At 40.0% G+C, this 18,988-nt stretch overlaps 2 protein-coding genes across 2 annotated transcripts in view; one reads left to right on the top strand and one right to left on the bottom strand.

Annotated features, from left to right (window-relative positions):
- The window catches only part of pgm5 (phosphoglucomutase 5), a 30,330-nt gene extending 15,662 nt beyond the window's left edge, over positions 1 to 14,668 (top strand). The window contains exons 8-11 of the mRNA XM_085475700.1: positions 1,459 to 1,594; positions 2,929 to 3,112; positions 8,994 to 9,131; positions 14,382 to 14,668. Coding sequence (XP_085331826.1) covers positions 1,459 to 1,594; positions 2,929 to 3,112; positions 8,994 to 9,131; positions 14,382 to 14,471 — 548 coding nt within the window. The 3' untranslated portion in view covers positions 14,472 to 14,668. The remainder of the gene's footprint in view (positions 1 to 1,458; positions 1,595 to 2,928; positions 3,113 to 8,993; positions 9,132 to 14,381) is intronic.
- Positions 14,669 to 15,911: 1,243 nt separating this feature from the next.
- Positions 15,912 to 18,788, bottom strand: LOC146697157 (transmembrane protein 252-like). Its single transcript, XM_085474178.1, has 2 exons — positions 18,033 to 18,788; positions 15,912 to 17,777 (listed from the first exon to the last, which is right to left on the bottom strand). Exons 1-2 carry the CDS (start codon positions 18,302 to 18,304, stop codon positions 17,519 to 17,521), a joined length of 531 nt encoding a protein of 176 aa, XP_085330304.1. The 5' UTR covers positions 18,305 to 18,788; the 3' UTR covers positions 15,912 to 17,518.
- Positions 18,789 to 18,988: the final 200 nt, after the last annotated feature.

The following is an 18,988-nucleotide window of genomic DNA, read 5'->3' as shown; positions in this document are numbered from 1 at the left end:
CTGGATAGTAAATCATCAGAGCTGCACACCACTCTTGCTCTCTCTGAGACACGCAGCAAGAACAGTGCTAATTTAGAGAGCTATGTCAAACTTTGTGGGTTTTATTGGTGTCACTTTGAAAACAAAGGCACATCAGGTTAAGCTTTGTTGACATAGATATTAGATGTCTTTTATTAGGTGTCAATCTCCGCCACCTTTTCTGTTAAGATGAATGACAAAGACACAGAGAATGAGGCAGGGACTTAACAATAACAACTGCCAGTTTCCTAATGTGCCGGACATAAAGCTTTAGGTTCTTATTTTTAGTGTAGATGTTGAGAGGAATAGTAAAACAGACACAGTACTGCTTTTTAGTTTTTATTTTCTTTCCGATTTATAAAATATATATAAATCCAGCTTAAAATAACAGCTCACTTTCCATTTAAAGCTCAAGCAGGGGAATGTAACACATGCTTAACCTCAACACATACCTTTACAGTGCAGCTGTCTCTGAGAACAGAGCGAAAGCTCCCCAGTGAAGGAGACTGTGGGTGTGATGCGCTCCTCTGTTTGAGTTTATGTTTGCTCTGGGCTGGCAGGAAAGATTGTTTGTGTTGCAACTTTTTGTACGTTTCCAAGAGCCCGAGGCAACTGTTGCGAATTGGATCTGTGAATGAATTCAGTTGAATGTTGTAGATTAAAATTAACCCACCATTATACAGTTACATTAATAATTGGTCAATACAATAAACATTCCCTTTAGTTAAACTGCAGGTGAAAGTATTGTTCCCTTTCTTTGATAAAGTAACAGTTCATAATTTTAATTCATTGTTACTGTAACAAGATTCAGATAGTAAAATCAAGTCGAACATGCAGCTATTACTAGGAGATGGTTAGCTGAGGTGTTATAAAAAATGAGAAGCTAGATAAAATAGCTAGCTTAACTCCAAACTAACATGTTTTTCCTACCTTGGTACCGTATATCTGGATTTAGTGGAAGTCCTGTGCTAGGTAATGGTACTTATGTAGGGCTTTTCTACTGAATTTGAGCCTTACATTCTACTGCAAAGCTCATTCACCTACTCATAGAAACCTATTCATATAGCACTTTTATCTATACCTTGAGACTGAGATTCAGCATCTTGTCCAAAGATAATTTGAAACGTATACTGGAGGAGCTGGTGACAAATATGCCAAACTTCAGCTTGGTAGACCACCTGCGCTACCATGTAAGCAACAGTGCAGAAAGTATAAACAACTTCTTATACAGACCCATGCTAACTGCTTATCCTTGTTTCTAATGTTTGTGTTACACTGAGCTAAAGGGCTAATCATAATTTCCAAAATTAAAATAACCTTCAATGTCTTGCATGAGGCCACATTTAGCTCCACTGCAGATTTTTATGGAAGTTTAGCCCCAATAACTAAGAGAAGTTTACACAGAGATGTTGAATTTTGCACGTTTTCCTTCTCTTCCAGGTTCTGACCACATTCGTGAGAAGGACGGTTTGTGGTCCGTGTTGGTGTGGTTGTCCATTATGGCAGCCAAGAAACAAGGCGTTGAGCAGATTGTCAGAGAACACTGGGCCAGGTTTGGGCGTAACTACTTCTGCAGGTAAACAGCTAAGTAATCAAAACATTGTGTATCTATTGAGGTTTCTCATGTGACGTCATGTGCACATTGCTCGAGATTCATCCGCTATATTATGGTGCGATGCAACCACACGTTGCTATTAAAAAAGGCTTATTCCCAAGTAGTTGATACTGGCTCCTGGAGGGTGATGTGGTATTGTTGTCAATGCGATAACTTCAAAATGAGACGATATATCATTTTCAAAATTATACCATGCAAACAGGTGCATGTACTAAAACTCAGGGGTCAGTTTGAATCTCAGTCACCTCAACCTTAAGAGGTCAGAGGTCAGTTTTTCTGAAAATCTTATGAATGCAATTTCTCAGAGCGAGTCACCTAGGATTTTGAAATTGATAACACATGTGCATCTACTAGAAGGCTAGGGGGCCGCACTGGTAGCCACAAGCATTTTCATGTTTGGTTTTCAATACTCGTAAACTTCTAGCCAAGCTGTAGTAAAACTTGACAAAGTGTGACACAGAAATAGAGACGATTTGCCTTCAAAGCAAAAGTTGTTCAAGAATCTTTTACTTTGAAAGTTAATGGTTCCTGTTTCCAGTTTGTGTTGCATTTTTACAGTTTCACAGCAGCTCAAAAAGTAGCTGGATGGTGTTTGTAGGCAAGCCTGTAACTTCCATTCAGACTACGGACAGCCCACGATGAGTGGTTGATAGATGATCACCGACTGGCCTCTAAGCTGGTGTGACTGAAACCTTATTCACTTGATCCTACAACGTCACTGTGATTGTCACACATCCAAAATAGCCTACAAGCTAATGCCGTGTGGTTACCTCAAATCTTTTCTCACTCGTTTACTAGTTTTCGTCAGAACCTTCATCATGATTGTGTGAATACATGCTGACTAACTTCAGTAATAACTTCTCTTCACCTCGTCTTAGTCCTTACCGACCCCGCATATGCCTCGCTGGCTTTCACCTTAATCCACCCCCCTCCCTCCAGTCCTTCTCACTCGTTCTTATTTTAACTTCTCCCCTGTGAGAGGCACAGATAGCTGCCACAGTCAGTCTTCCCACTGATAGCTGCAGTAGTTTTTATGTTCCCACAGAGAGCTTCTCTAAACTGATGCTTGTTTCCCACAACACATAAAGTAGATGGACAGGTTATACAAGATGTGTCCCCAGAATCTCTGTGGTACATCTCTTGCAATTTAGAGCCCTTTTCGGTAACATAAGTAAGATGATGCGGCAAGAAAACTGAACGTACCTAACATAAGCAAACTCTCCCTTTTCTGCTTTCATGACCTCATTGAGTCTTACGTGTGTTCATAAATCTTGTGTGCATCTTATGATTGTCAGGTTTGACTATGAAGGTCTGGACCCACGTGCAGCCTTTTACCTAATGAGAGATCTGGAGGCAGTAATCTCAGACAAAGCATTCACCAGCCAGAAGTTTGCTGTAGGGGACCACATGTACAGCGTGGAGAAGGCTGACAACTTCGAGTACATTGACCCTGTGGATGGAACAGTGGCTCGAAACCAGGTCAGTGTAAGGAAGGCTGTAACAGCAGGATGTTGCATGACACGTTATTATTTGGCCATTCACACTACAGCTCTGACCCAAAGAAGCCCAAATGGGAATATACAGCCCACCATGGGAAACACTCCAGTAGATACGGTGTCTACTGTGGTGCAGCTCTTGACTTCAATCGTCCAGCTGCAGAACAAAGGCCAGCATAAGCACCCTGAAAAAGGAATTTTTTTTTTACAACAAATTAAACGTCAGCTTCCGTTCAGCTCCCACAGTGCCACCACCGTACCATATAAGGTTAATTACACACTAGGAGGGAATCCCAAGACCAATTTATAAATTGCACACAAGGGAAAAAAATTCTTCAAGAATTTCCCAAATATGGGATAAATAAAGTGTTTCTTATCTTATTGTGGCCCACCAAAGCAGCCAATGCTGGATGTTCTGACAAATGTGAAATGCATGTAGTGCAAAACTGAACATGGTGACGACACAGGCATCACTACAGGTGAAGGGAGCACAGGTCAACAGGAAGGCAGAGTTTAAAAAGCCCTGGCTAACTGGCTAGGTGTTTTACATTGTGACAAATCCCACTCAGCTAATCTCAGGACCCGCTTCAACAACGGAGAACAACATGTCAGGTGACGCTGTGTGAGGCAGGCAGGACTGGACCCAAAGTGCAGACTCACAGGCAAGACTGAACTTAACGAAATCTTTATTGCTGAATTTATAGATACATAACAAAACTGAGAAGGCTAAGGGCAGACACTAAACCGACATACAGAGAATTATCACAACGCTCAGGACACACAGCAAGAAGGAGTTCACGACAGACACAGGACAAGAGACTGTCAAAATAAAACAGGAAGCACAAGAAGCACACAATAAGACTCAAACTGACTACTACATGAAAGACGAGAGAGCGAGGGACGAGAGAGACACACAGAGAAACGACTGGGAAAACAGGTAACTAAACTAGGAGACTGACAGGCAAACAAACATGAGGACAAGACTGACTTACCTGGGAGATTCTGAGGGAAGGACACAGAGACAAGGACCTAAAAGGGACCACATAATAAACAATACAACTTAAATTAGAAATACAGAAAAAGTAAAGAGCGGGAGAAAACGAAACCGGGAAACATAAGTCACACCCCTTCCCTGTCCCAACTCACCTGTAAACCAATCAGCATAGCATGAACCGACACATTAATTTAGCATAGAAGGACCTTAAGCTGTAACAAGACAGATCAGTAGATCCTTTTGTGCAAAAAAGTGCAAAAAAGATTGTTTTAAATAGTTGCCACTCAGGCTAGAGTTACTCTTAGAAGCTGGGTGCTATTAGTGTCCTGTTTGCTTTACTTATCTCTTGAACCTGCTGTTTCTGTTGAGTTGTAATTGTTTTAGTAAAGTACTACACATCACTCGTAGCACAGCGCATTACTTAATTACTCGCTAGAGAAAGTGCTTCATGACACTACTGTTTACATCACTTAAGTGTTGGATTCTTCACTGGCTTGGTGTCAGCATGCTGTGCGTGCAGATGCTTGCAAAGAGCAGACGTTGTGTAGAATGCAGCAGAATATAGTCGTTTCTGTCATGGTCTCAATTAGATTAAAAACAACCAGAACAACTTTGAAGTCATTTATTGGTTCCATTCTCCAGACTGGTTACCTTAAACTGAGATTGACAATAAGTTGACCAACCAAAAGCCGCAAACCTGTTTGTTCAACCCAACATCGAATTGCATTGCATTAGAAAAGTGACTGAAAAGCTGCTTCACATCAGGTCACACACTCTCTCTTCCCTTTGTTCACATACATGTACTCAGCCTGGTGTAAGCCAGACCACCCACTAAGCTTCAGTGCTGTCTGATCAGCAAGGCTCCATGTTTGGACATGACAGTCTATCTTCCTTTTGAAATTATAAACATATGCATACACGCACATAACATACATCATGTATCACTACAAACACCGATAACTCGCTAGGTTAATGCAACCTTCCTTCCTTCCCTTCTTTCTTCTTCTTTGTGTCTGTGACTTTCACCCAGCTGACTTCTCTTTCCTGCCCAGAAATTTGTGGAAATTTGTCAACACTTCTTAGCTTCCGCCCCACCTCACAAACACACAAACACACACACATTGTGCATTTTGGTGTGTACATCCGTCCAGTTGTCCATGAGCGTAAGCGTGAACACATGCGTACCCTTCCACTCCCGATCCTTGTTCGCACTTGTGTTTTCCACTCTGACCACCGGCTTCACCTTGTATATCTTAACGCCGTGAAGGAGTCTTTTGTTATCCTGCTGTGACTATTCCACTGTGTCACCATGGATACAGCAGGCCAACAGCTTTTTAGTCAGTCACCCCAAAATACTGATAAATCCTCAGCATCCCAGTCGCCCCAGTGAATGTTATTACAACACACATTCCTCCCAGGACAGAATTATATCAGCTGTCGTCTCACTTTGCAGTCTCTCCATTGCAAGTGTGTTTGAAGGGGGAAGAGCTGGCACACGAGAGACGCAAACACACTCAAACACGATACACAAATACACAAGACAAAGCTTGGGGGATTTACACAGCAGTGGCATCGCGGCCTTTTGTAGCTGGCTACTGAATTCATTCCACGTCGTCTGCATATCAGATGATGGAACAACTTGTGCGCTAAATGTAGATACTGCCTTTTGGATAATTTGGTATTATGCGAAATTTGTTTAGTAAAAAATATCTACCAACAAAAAGAAGCGAAGGTTTCTATTAAACGAGTAAGAAACTTGTCTTCTTTATGTTTGTGGTAATTTTTTTTAATCTATGACTGAATTTGATCAAATGTTGCTTTACCTAATAGCTAATGACTAAATGATAAAGATGACAGCTCATTAAAAGAATGACTTTGATTGTATCTTTAGCTAAGGCTGGCTGTGGCTGTATCTCTTAAGATAGCTATAGAATTAGCAGTGTCTTGATGGCTTTTTGACTGTAAGTGCCTCAGAGTGTGGAAAGCAGGGCTGTAGTAACACAAATGTTTTTGTTCTAAGATGTCCGCTGTTAGGCACACGTTTCAAGCACTTACACTCGGGAGAGTGTAGATAGACAGACTTTTTAAGATCAAGTCTGATCTACAGTTCTGTGTAAAGGCATTGTCTTTATTTTATTATTTTATCTTTTTTTTGTTTTTTATCTTTTATCTTTTTTTTTAATCTTTTTAAAAAGTGGTTTTGTGCAATAGATCTTTATTATTTTCATGCTTTGTCTTGAAAAACAGATGATTTTTTTCCCCATTTGTTTAGTCGACTCTATTAAGAAATGCCACAGTTTCATAGGCATGAAATCATAATTTTGCACTTACAAGGTGATTCTAAAAGGACTATTAGAAACTTGACATATTTCATCCTTAAAAAGCCAGACCGTGTTCTTAAAAAAATCTGAGGAAAATAGATAAATGGAGGAACAAAGAAGAACTGCCAGGCGTGAAAAATGATCTACAGCAGATAAACAGTATCTGAAGATCACATCCTTAAGAAATAGGCAGAAATTCTGACAAAGGACCTTAGAGGGTCATTCGATCCTTAAGCTGATGCATCTGCTGTTCACTGAAGCCTCATCAGAAATGGTCTCAGTGGAAGGATGGCTGGGAAGAAAGGAAGCAGGGAGAAAAGACTGAGATAAATTACATGAGAATTTGATTGAAAATTAGTGGCAACAGGGATTATAGAGTGATGGATACAAATTTTTGGTTCACATTGTTGTCAGTGGAGGTCAGAGAGGTAAGAGGTAAACAGTGAGTGTCTATACCCACCTGTAAAACATGGTGGACGCTCTGTCATGGTTTCAGGCTGTAATTCAGTGAGTGGTGTTGAGGATCTTGTCAAAACTGATGGGATTATGAATACACAAAAGTACTATAAGATTCTGATTTACCGTGTAATGCCAGGAAGAAGGCATCAGTTTAGCAACAGCTTGACTTTTCGGCACTGATCTCAAAGACACTTCCTATGCAGGATAGAAAAACAGATAGTGGAACACTGTCAGTCATGGATTGGCCTCCTCAGAGTCTCAACAATACTAAAGCAGTGCAGGGTCATCTTGACAAAGAGCAGAACAAAAGGCAGCCAGCATCAAAATAAGAGGGCTGATGTCCCTCAACAAGTCTAGGGAACTATTCCTGAAGACTACTCGGTTTCGTTCACTATTACTTGCCCTTATATTATAGCCCATATGGCCCTGGCAATATGGTAATGTATGCTGATTTATCGCATTGGAACTGACAACAGGACATCCTAACTTCACTGAACTGTTTCAATAACTACAATAGACATATAAGGCGAAGGTAAATTTAAAAAATCCTAATGTGTTTATAAGAAGCAGTTGATTACGATGGTCAGTGCTGACTCGTGTAGATATTCTCTGCTGCAGCTCATTTCATGTGTGAAATCAAAATGCAAATGAAGAGCCATGACTTGTTTCCCCTCTTGTGTTAGTGGGACTTTATTGCTCTGTGCTTTCTTTCCCCACATTTCCACACCAACATTAATCCATGAATAATTCCACACAGTTGCAGAGGAACAGCAGTTGGCATGGATGCTGGAAGGTGGGAGGGAGGCTCAGACAAAGACCTCTCCAAAATCTCTAAGCACCTTTAGGCTGGTAGATGAACAAATGGATTGATAGATGAATAAAGATGAACACACATGCACGACACACATGAGTTATGGCTGGTATGTGCTCCACTCGGGGCCTCTGAGCTCTGCATTGGCAAGTGTTTTTAACAAGCATTAGTCAGCCTTCTGATAACTGCCACTCTATTGTTAGTGAGTTGACAGACTCACAGATAGAGAGACAGACAGCTGGACGGACGTCTCTGATTATCGCCGTCTCTCTTCACCTGGACTCTGGCATTTTATCCTTCATTCCCAGAGTGGTTCAGATATTTCCATTTAGTACTGCGTTCTGTAAACAATAATGCTGAGCCACAGTTAACTAATAGGCTCACAGCCATTTGTCTGAGACTGGCTGCTTTGGAACTGGGACAGTGCATCCACTTGACTTTTACTACTATACAAAACTTTTGTTTACTATAGTTGCAATAACATTTGTCAGTATCGAGACATCTAGTACAGCTTAACGCCTGAGGTGGGGATACTTTGACAATACAGTTTGGAGTCCTGTTTTTTCTCAAAACATGTTGCCGTCACCTCCCTTGAACTCTTGTACTCTAATCGAATAATGAAGGAGAGACTGTGGAATTCAGGACAGATAAGCGCTGTTACAGATGCATTAGTCGAAAAGTTTCTTCCTTACGTCAGTCAGCAGGAGATATATTTGATTGGTCCCAATGCAGTGATATCCTGGGATTAAGTTTGAAGAGTCACACACAGAGTTCAGTTATGAACCTTAGCGAGAATGTTATCTGCTGTAAGAGTCAGGAGATTCTTGGAAAGTGCAGCTGTAGTTATAACCTTATGCAACTTTATAGCCAACATCATTAGGAATGCGAGTGCGCTGCATGCATCAAGAGTACAGTTTGAATCATGCGCCAACAAAACACACAGTAACAGTGACATCTAGCGGATGTTTGCCTTTACTGCATCACTAATTACAGAACTGAATGTTTTAACAGAGGTCTGATGATACAAGATTTGTACTTTTGTGTGCTGTAAAGTCACACTGAATTTGTGCATTCAAATGATTTTTGATTTTTTTATCCTATCCACTCAAATACATGACCATTTATTTGTCTTTTACTTTTAGCCATTTACTTGTGTTTAAAAAAATATGTTTATATAATTTTTAATATTTAAAAGAGAAAGAGAATAGTAAGTTAATGAAAAAGTAGACAAAAGTCAATTGATAAAAATTAAGAAAACAATTATTTTTTTTGTTTCCAGGGTTTGAGGATTATCTTTAATGATGCGTCCCGCCTGGTGTTTCGAATGAGCGGGAGCGGCGGAGGGATGGGGTCCACCATTCGCATTTATGCTGAGAGCTTTGAGAGAGACCCGGAGAGACACAACAGAGAGACACAGGTACGCAGATGGGTTTGATGGTGTTTATGTACCTTCTTTTTGTGACATTTGTGCTTATATCAATTACTTCTCACCTTTCAGTGGAAAAATCCTGTCCTAAATCCCTTCAGGAATGGCATCTAGCCAAGGTTGAACATTTGAACCTCTTTGTCTGGCTCTGGGGCCTTTCTGTGTTTTAGTTTCCCTCTGGGTTCAATAAAGGTGCATGTGAGGTTAATTGTCCGAAGACATGGATGAGAGAATGTGTGCTTGTCTCTCTGTGTTTTCCCCTGAGATAGACTGTGACTATCCCAGGGTGTACCCACCTCTTTCCCCATGACAGCCAGGATGGGCTCCACCCAAATCACGATCCAAAGAAAATAGAGGACTGTATAGAAGTACTATCCTTATCTTGAACTATGGTGTGGCCATTTGTTTGCCATTTGTAAATTCTTCCAACATTATTAATTTAGCATTATTATGTCATCTTTAGCCAGTTTTACCACCGCAGGAAAGCTTTGTTGGCACACAGTAGCAGAAATGATGCTTCATAATGAGCTTTTTCAACATATTAAATGCATGATATGTATCTGTGTGATACACAGGAGATATTCTATCATTTGAATGTTTAAAAACTTTAATTATATACATATATACTCCTAAACTACTACTTAAGTCTGTGATTTAGCAAACATAAAATTAAATCGATTGTGGTTCAAGAGTTGGCAGTTTGTCTTGTAATCGGAAGGTTGCCGGTTCGAGCCCTGGCTCCGACAGTCTCGGCCATGGTGTCCTTGGGCAAGACACTTCACCCGTTGCCTACTGGTGGTGGTCAGAGGGCCCGGTGGCGCCCGCCAGTGTCCGGCAGCCTCGCCTCTGTCAGTGCGCCCCAGGGCGGCTGTGGCTACAATGTAGCTTGCCATCACCAGTGTGTGAATGTGTGCATGAATGGGTGGATAACTGAATGTGTAAAGCGCTTTTGGGGTCCTTCGGGACTAGTAAAGCGCTATACAAATACAGGCCATTTACCATTTAAATAAAGTCCAAACTTATGTATGCAAGTAAGCATAATAACATAGATTAAATATATGCACAAGATGAATGGAGTAATATACAGTCATTGTTGGTACAGAATTTAAATAAGCAATAACCACAGCTGGGATAAAACAGAGGCTGTGAAATTCATCTTATTTCCAGTTGACATCATGTCTTTAAGCAACAAAGACTTGGATGCGGGAATTAGATGACTTCCAGGAGGAGGAGGAGGAAATTTAACAGGGATGTAAAGGAAAAATATTTGTGCTGCAGAGAGGAACAAGTGGAACCCCAAAAATAGGAATGAAAAGAGTCCATATTTATCTGGGTCCCTTAAAACCTTTAACATAATTATGAAGCAGTCGTTCCAAAACTTGTGACGTTTATAGCAGAAATAAAACCTATGGCTCAGATTGCAAGAGGAATAATGTTGGAATATGTTATCTAGAAGTTGAGAAACAGACTCTATTTAATATCTTAAACCTAGCACACGGTGTACCATTGATCAGTCAGCCTGATTACAAGCGCCTGCTCCCAGGCAGTTTTGTTTTTGAGTATTCAGGGCCGGGACTTTTAATTGAGTCTAAAGGCCAGAAGACGGTTCGACGGCTGTTCAGCAGGGAACAGGGGAAAACACTCCTGCTGCAGTTTATTTACTAATTGTTTACATGTTACTTCTGACATACTGTAATTCACTACATATTAGCAGAGTAAATACTCTGTAGTGATAAAATGTCTAAGGGTTTCATCACTTGTTGTCTTGAGCTCACGTCTTCAGACAATAATTGATGAAGTATGGTTAAATTTTGATCCGAGGTTTATGTCAGGCTGAGCAGTTAAAAAAAAGAGGATACAGCATGTACTGTGGTTGTATTGTGATTATGTATTATAACTTTCATTCAAACTGTTAGATGACTGGCCTGTAGACTTTGGAGTGTTTAACAATGAAAGCTTGTTGTGTGGCTATGGATGTTTGGGATAGGTAGTGTACTTTAAACACTCCCGGGAGTTATAAAGATGCCTTCACAATTTAGAGTGGTGTGTGTGTGTGTGTGTGTGTGTGTGTGTGTGCGTTCAGATTAACGACATTTCAATTCTGACTTTGCCACATAAAAAAGCAAAGAAAAGCAACAAAGTATGTATTTGAGAATTACTTTTTAGTCTTTTATTATTAAAATGCAGGTGCGGTAATTCAAAACGTATAGGGCAGCATGAAGTTATGTCCCAATGTTACATCCCCCTTTTTATTCATGAAAATAGAAAATCCTCCTCGCTAAACTGCTGTTACGATAAGCATACCTGAACTGTGATTTAGCTGCTGTGTTTATTCAGCCAATAAAAATGTGTTATTTGTGGCATTGCACTGAACCCTCGGATTATCCATCATTAGATCATAAATTCAACATCTAATCATTCTGGCCCTTACCCAGCGCGCATGAATTATCAGAGACGACATACATGATTGCACGCCATGCTTACTCAGCTAGATTAGAGGGACAGATTTTATATACAAGATTCTCAGCCAAGCTAAAAAAAAGCCACATGTTTGTGTGCAGCCTTAGTAAAATCTGTGCTTTCAGTGTAATACATGTTTTTTTGCATGTAGCAGTTTTGGGATGAGAATATCATACAATGTAGAGTGTTGTGGAAAAGTCTTGAGATCACCAGAAAATGGTAAATAGATTTAGTGATGTACTTATAATTTCTTCAGGAATAGTTCTCCAGGCATCTTGAAGGACACTTTAAACTCTCTTTTGGATGTTGGCTGGTTTTTCTTTTGTTCTTTGTCAATAATATTGAAGTTCAGGCTCTGGGGAGGCCAGTCCATGACTGATTGTGTTTTACTGTGTGTTTATCTATCCACATATGTTTTTACCGGACTGGGAGTATATGTCAGATCAATGTCATGCTGAAAAATGCATTTGTTGTCTATCAGTTGCTTTCCACATGGTACTATGTGATAGATTAAAATCTTTCTGTACTTTCCTGCATTTATAATTCCATGCATTTTGACAAGATCTGGCTGAAATTCAGTGTGTAATTTGGCATACCTCAGCCTTTTCTCCCTGTTTCCCTTCCTTAACAATGGCTTCTTGACAGCCACTCTTCCACTAGACCATTTCTGATGAGGGTTCAGTGAGCAGTAGATGGATCAGCTGAAGGCTCAGATGCATCTCTCAGGTCCTTGCTGGATTTTTGTAAAGACAAGGTTTGGCTACTTTCAACCAAAATATAAAGAAATGAGGGGTGTCTCAAGACTTTTGCACGGCCCTGTACATGTCTGTTGTTTTCCATCACACAATACTGTTCAAGGTTCAAGGTTCAAGGTTCTTTATTTGTCACATGCATAGTTATGCAAGTATAACACACAGTGAAATGTAGCCTGACACGCTCCTCGACATGTGCAAAAATGGGGGCAGAACATTATATATATATATATAGTATATACATTGGGTGAATGTGCAGTAGTAGCAGCAAGCAGGTGAATTCTGTACATTAATATGAATAGACATCTGACTATTTTACAGGATAGACAATATAAACATATTTAAAATTAAAGGAATTTGAAATGTACATTGTGCCTTGGTTTAGACTCTAAACCAGGACTCTCTTCCAGACACTCTAAACTTTAGAGTGTCTGGAAGAGAGTCCTGTCTCAGTCAATTATAGATGATGTGAGAGGGCGGGTGTGTGTGTTTAGGGCACGGATGGCTTGGGGATAGAAGCTCCTCTTGAGTCTCTCTGTCCTTGCCCGGAAGATGCGGAACCTTCTACCAGATTGCAGAAGTTGGAACAGTTTGTTGCCAGGATGGGACGGGTCCTTCAGTATCTGCGCTGCTCTAGTCCGGCATCTCCTGGTGTAGGTGTCCTGAAGCGGGGGGAGAACAATCCTGCAGCAGCGTTCTGCTGTACGGATCACTCTCTGGAGAGCTTTTTGGTCCTTCACACAGCTGTTCCCAAACCACGATGTCATGTTCTGTGTGAGGATGCTCTCCACAGCGCCTGTATAGAAAATCCTGAGGATCTTTGGAGAGACCCTGAACTTCCTCAGTTGTCGTAGGTGATACAGGCGCTGCCTAGCCTTTTTGGTCTGGACCTGAATGTGGGCAGCCCATGTCAGGTCTGAGGAGATGTGGACACCAAGATACTTGAAGGACTGCACCCTCTCCACTGGAGCTCCATTGATGATAATGGGCTTGTAGTCTCTGTGCTGACCCCTTCTGAAGTCCACCACCAGCTCTTTGGTCTTGCCGACGTTCAGCTGGAGGTGGTTGTCCTGGCACCATGATGCCAGATTCTTCACTTCATCCATGTAGGCCGCCTCATCGTTGTTGGAGATGGCACCCAACACCACTGTGTCGTCAGCAAACTTCACAATGGTGTTGGAGCCATGGGTGGCCACACAGTCTGAAGTGTAGAGGGAGTAGAGCAGTGGCGAGAGGACACATCCCTGAGGTGCTCCTGTGTTGATGGTGATGCTGTTAGAGACGCATCTACCCACCCTCACCACCTGAGTTCTGCCAGTGGGGAAGTCCAACACCCATGCACACAGACGGCTGTTAAGTCCCAGATCCCTGAGCTTTGTGAACAGTCTGCAGGGCACTATTGTGTTAAACGCTGAACTGTAATCAACAAACATAGTTACCCTGTTTCTTGTCCACGTGGCTGAGAGTGGTGTGTAGGACGTGGGCGATGGCATCCTCTGTGGATCTGTTGGATCTGTAGGCGAACTGCAGCGGATCTGTGGTGTCTGGGATGGAGGAGGAGGAGATGATGTTCTTCAGCAGCCTCAAACACCTTCATTACTACTGCTGTGCAGTAAAGGGTTCAAATTAACACTGACCCAACAGCAAACCTGTTAGTCATAATGTCAAGTTTGTGGGATGTTGTCATTATTTGTTGTCTCATGCTCACTTTGTATGCATTTTCTAAATGTAAAAATAAAAAAGAACCAGTTGAATAACCAAGTTAAAGCTCCTATAAAATCCCCTTAATGCGGATGTTGAAACAGTTTTAAAGGTCTAGACTTACGTAAGTCTAACTTGGTTATCTGCTCTGGAATCTGTTAACACGTGATGTCTATAAGTATAATGTGCCAACCTCGCACAGAAAAACTGACCAAAAAGCTCACGAAATTCTCAAGAACTCGACAGTAACTTAGTGTGAATGTGAAAGATTTAAAGGTCTGATTGAGTTTCGAAGCTCTGCCTTCAGCTCTCTTTGCTTTGTCTTCAGGTGGTGCTGGGTCCTCTCATTGCCATTGCCCTGAAGATCTCTAACATTCACGAGAGGACAGGACGCCGTGGCCCAAATGTAATCACATGAGCAAGTGAAAAAAACAAACCAACCAAAAAACACTCACACTCATATGCAAACACATGAAAAATATCCTCAAAGCACCTGTTACTTTCTTGGTTTCATCTTTAAAATATCTCTGTAGTTTCAGCCTCATTTTTCATTTCTTTTTTGACTCAGATGCTTACCGCTGACATTTGTCTCTCAAAAATAAAGTTAAAGTCGCATACAGTGTTCTCTGTTCTTTATTGACGACTACCATTTAGTGGATCAACGTGGCAGGCGTAATTATTGTTGTGGATAAATAATGAAAAAAGGTCGACAGCGAACAAATTATGAGCGTGCAAACTCACATTTCAGATTGCTCGAACCTATCACAGCATGTTTTCAACTATTTGACCTTTTAAAAATCTGAACACTTTAGTTAACCTTCTGTTTAAACTTTAAAACAAAATTAAATATTAATTTGCATGTATGAGTTGAAATTTGCATCATATTTGCCTAAACCGAGGCTAGTACTGCACCATAATACATACAGTATAAAGGCATACTGTGGTATAAATATGTGTTAACTTTATTAAAGCCATAAAATTAAAACATATTTCTTCTATGAATACTTGATAAGTAACCACAGTCATATTTCAAACCTACATAAGTTAAAAAGAAAAATGTACTCTCAACAGTTTTAGCTTTTATTCTTTAATTTAGGATTTGAAAATGTTGTATGATCATGTTTGAATTCATTATTTCTTTTTTTTTTTTAATCCAAATAAAATATTTGTGTGTAATTCTTGTCCTTTTCATTTAGTCAGATGGCTTTAAGGACAAAAAGAAAAAAACAGACTTAGTGAAATATGTTGCCCTTGGGTGTTTTGTTGTGCTGACACCATATATCAGGAGGTGTATGAATGCACGCTCTTTCGAGGAAAGAGCGTGCTTTTAAGCATAAAGTGTGTTGAAGTTGTTGTGTTGAGACAAAAAAATGAAGAAGGCTGATCTTTATATGGCCTGAATGAGACACGCAGAACTCATAAACAGCCTGATTGCTGTCTTTATCAGTTGAGGATATGCCAGTGGATATCCGTAAGGATGTGTTCACTCAGCCAGCCAGACATTACCAGCCAGCCATAGCAGGTTATTGCCCCATACAACAGTTTTATAGCATCAGGTGTTATTTCTTAAGCTGGACGGGGATAGGGGGCACTTTATCAACTTTAGACAAGTTGCTAAAAACACAATTTAGTTAAAATTGTTTAAGCTTTAGCATATTATAGCCAAAAGCATGATTAGAAAAAAAAAATACCATCAAAAAATACCACCAATAGTGTAATTTAAAAAATGGCAGCAACCACTCTTTTCCTCTTTATATTGTGTATAAAAATGGGTTAGCTGCAATGCTGCTGTTTGTGCTCGACCGGCCTTTTTATTGGGATAAAGTGCGCTGTCAGTTGTAGTCTTCATGTGTTGAAATACTTTATTAGGACATCTTATAGTGTCATACACAGAAAGCATGTGCACATTCAGCAAAGGCAGAAAACATGTAACAGTCAGACAGTATTTTCAGTCACAGTATATTGTTAGGTCACACTAGTTACATAGTTACAAGTCACATTAATGTACTCAAAAGATCAGACAATAATTTACAGTGCTAAATAATAATTTGTTAGGTCACCTGTCATATAAACAAAAATATTTCAAAAAACTTGTTTAAAACTAAAAATGATAGTTTTATTTATTAGGCAGGTCTTCAACTTTGAGCTGGCACGCTGGACTTCTCTGAGAAGTCCAAAATATTTTTTTATTCAGAAATACAAGAAAAAGAACTGTAATTTGGTATCTTAATTTTAAAAAAAGTTCTTTAATATTAAATTTTTGTAAAAGAGCAAATTTTACAATTTATGGATAACAGCAAAAATTAATTTCAAAATTAAAAATACAACTTTGATTAAAGTGCGTGCACACACTGGTAGCTTAACTTGCAGAAACATAAAAAATGGTCTGGGTAATTACAAACGCTATTCATTAAGGAAGCTGTGGCATAAACCTTACATTGGGTAATGGCATAGTAAATTTGTTAAAGACTGCAAATTAAAAACCACTCATCAATGCACTCTCCATTTTCTGTCCATCTCTGCAAGATGATCTTGCAATCAGCAGATTAGACCACTTCATCCATTTTTTTTAAAAAGACAGCAAAAAGTGGATGAAAGACTTTAAATTAATGCGTCTTATAAGAAATTCATATGAAATGCAAAAATTTTGTAGTGTAAAAAGTGTAAAAGTAGCCATGTTGTTCAGTGTTTCATCTACACGTTCCAATACTGTTAACTGAAAAGAGGTTTTCAGAATTTCTGTGAATAGCCCAGCTGAATAAAGGTTAAATAAGAACTTCTGATTAACAAACAGCAAATATTCATATAAATTATGGTGGACTGAGATTCAGAGGTAATTGATAACTCAATGTTATTCTGTTTGCAATAGGCAGGGCATTTGTTACTCACTGTAGTGTAAATATTGTTAGAAATGTAATAAAGACATTTTATTTCCATGAACAAACAGACGATAAAGACAGTGAGCTTACCCGTTTGCTATGCTGAGTAAAGCTGATTCAACTCTGACAATATATCAGGCTTCAAAGATTAACCTTTAAAAACTAGTTTATGCATTTTCTAATGCATAAATCATCCAACACAGCAGTGGTTGAATGAAGTGCAGATAAAAGTAAGTTCTCCTTGTTAAATGAAACCTCGTCCACCTGGAGTAATACAACCATGCTTATCGGTCACACCAAATAATTTTTGCAGCTTAAAACTGGGGCTCATTCTGGCCGTACCCGTGTAAAGACCCTCAGGCCTGTTAGACGACGGATGACAGACACTAGGTTGTAGATTCATGGCAGAAAGATGATGTCAGCACATCTCTGCTGTCCATCTTTTGGCACTTGAGCGATCCAGTGACATAAAAACATTTCCAGTTGTTCTGGAACTTTCTCACTCAGCTTGGTGTGGAAGTCATTCACTTCTGCAATCTGCATTCCTTTTTTTCTCTCAACCAGTCAGGCAAAAACTGTTCTTCCCTCAGTGTCCAGACAAGCGCTCCCTCAGCTCCTCTGCATCCATATGTCCCTGCTGAATACTTTCAACTTCACTGTATGGTGGAGGTTGCTCCCAGCTAAACCTGCAGTCTGGGGCCTCTGGGCTGTCCTGGCTGTACAACGGAGGAGCCAGGCTCATCAGCATGTCTGTGCTATCGACTATGACCATAAACCCAGGAGACGCATCAGGGCAGACTTGACTTTCTTGGGAATCTTCATATGAAGGAGGAAAAGAGCTCAGTCTGTAAGGGAAAATAGATAGATAGATAGATAGATAGATAGATAGATAGATAGATAGATAGATAGATATTTGGTGTATTGTTTCATATATACAAACTAAGAATTGAGATATTTAATATATTTAATATAGGGGCTAATGTTATATGTACAATCATATGTACAATTTCTACTCAAAGAATTTTTATGGTACACAAACATTTTTTTCTGCATTTGTTTTTTGCATTGAATGCACACCTCTTACGAAAACACAGATTTACCTTTCAATAGTGAAGACCTGGATGTGTCGCTCGCGTCCAATTCTCTCGGTCTTTATGCCTGAGCAGAGGCCCCAGCAGACCCCAATGACCATAGCCAGGAGGCCACAGCCAATCATGATATACACAAAAATGACCCTCAGAGCCTTCTCATGCACGTTCTCCTGGGACACCAGGTAGATCCCGGTACACATCAACACAAGTCCCACAGAAGGCAGAAGAAAACAAAATAAGGACAACAACTGCTTCTTCACATTCATGGTCACTTGTTGCATTTTACTGCAGTCCTCTTTGTCTATTCTGTCCTGTGATTGAAAGACGCTCTTTCACAAGTAGCAATGAAGTATCTCTTCGGTACCTTTCAGGATGACATGAGTGTAGCCTTGCCAGTAGTAGAAAAATCCTGACTACGTTTGAGTACTGAACTGTAGCAGAGACTGTCAGCCTGCTAAAGCTGCCCTGCCTCTTCAGACATACGGGGAAGGGCCTGCCCTCCTCTCGGTTGTATATTAACACAGTATTATTCTAAGGTCAGAAGAATTAGAGCGATACTGCAAGGCAGACACACAGCCAGAGGATCGTCTTTTAGCTGAGCTCTGAAAAGACAACAACCAAAGCTTATTAGACAGGTATCAGCAGCGCATGTAGACAGGCTTGATTGGAGGAGAAGATGAAGACTCAGTGGTTACCTATTATGTAAAAATCTGAGTCACGAAGATGTGTAATGGTATAAACAAAAAAGAAAATGAAAAGCTACTTTTGTTCTTCTGAAACACCAGATAAAATAGTCCCAGCAAAATATCACAAAATAAAAGGAAGTCAAAGACAACAACAACCCTGTTTCTGAAACATTTTAAGGCTTTATAAGCTTAAGAAGGTTGTAAACCACTGAACATAATGCATGTGCACACTTAGCAAACGTTCTAAAAAATATGATATATAAATACAAGTTAATTCTT

This window comes from Copadichromis virginalis, linkage group LG12, assembly GCF_057382275.1.
Source record: "Copadichromis virginalis isolate Kocher_CV1m ecotype Utaka linkage group LG12, C_Virginalis_male_GT1.1, whole genome shotgun sequence".
In the NCBI taxonomy this organism is placed as follows: domain Eukaryota; kingdom Metazoa; phylum Chordata; class Actinopteri; order Cichliformes; family Cichlidae; genus Copadichromis; species Copadichromis virginalis.
This window is presented reverse-complemented; position numbering and strand designations above follow the sequence as displayed.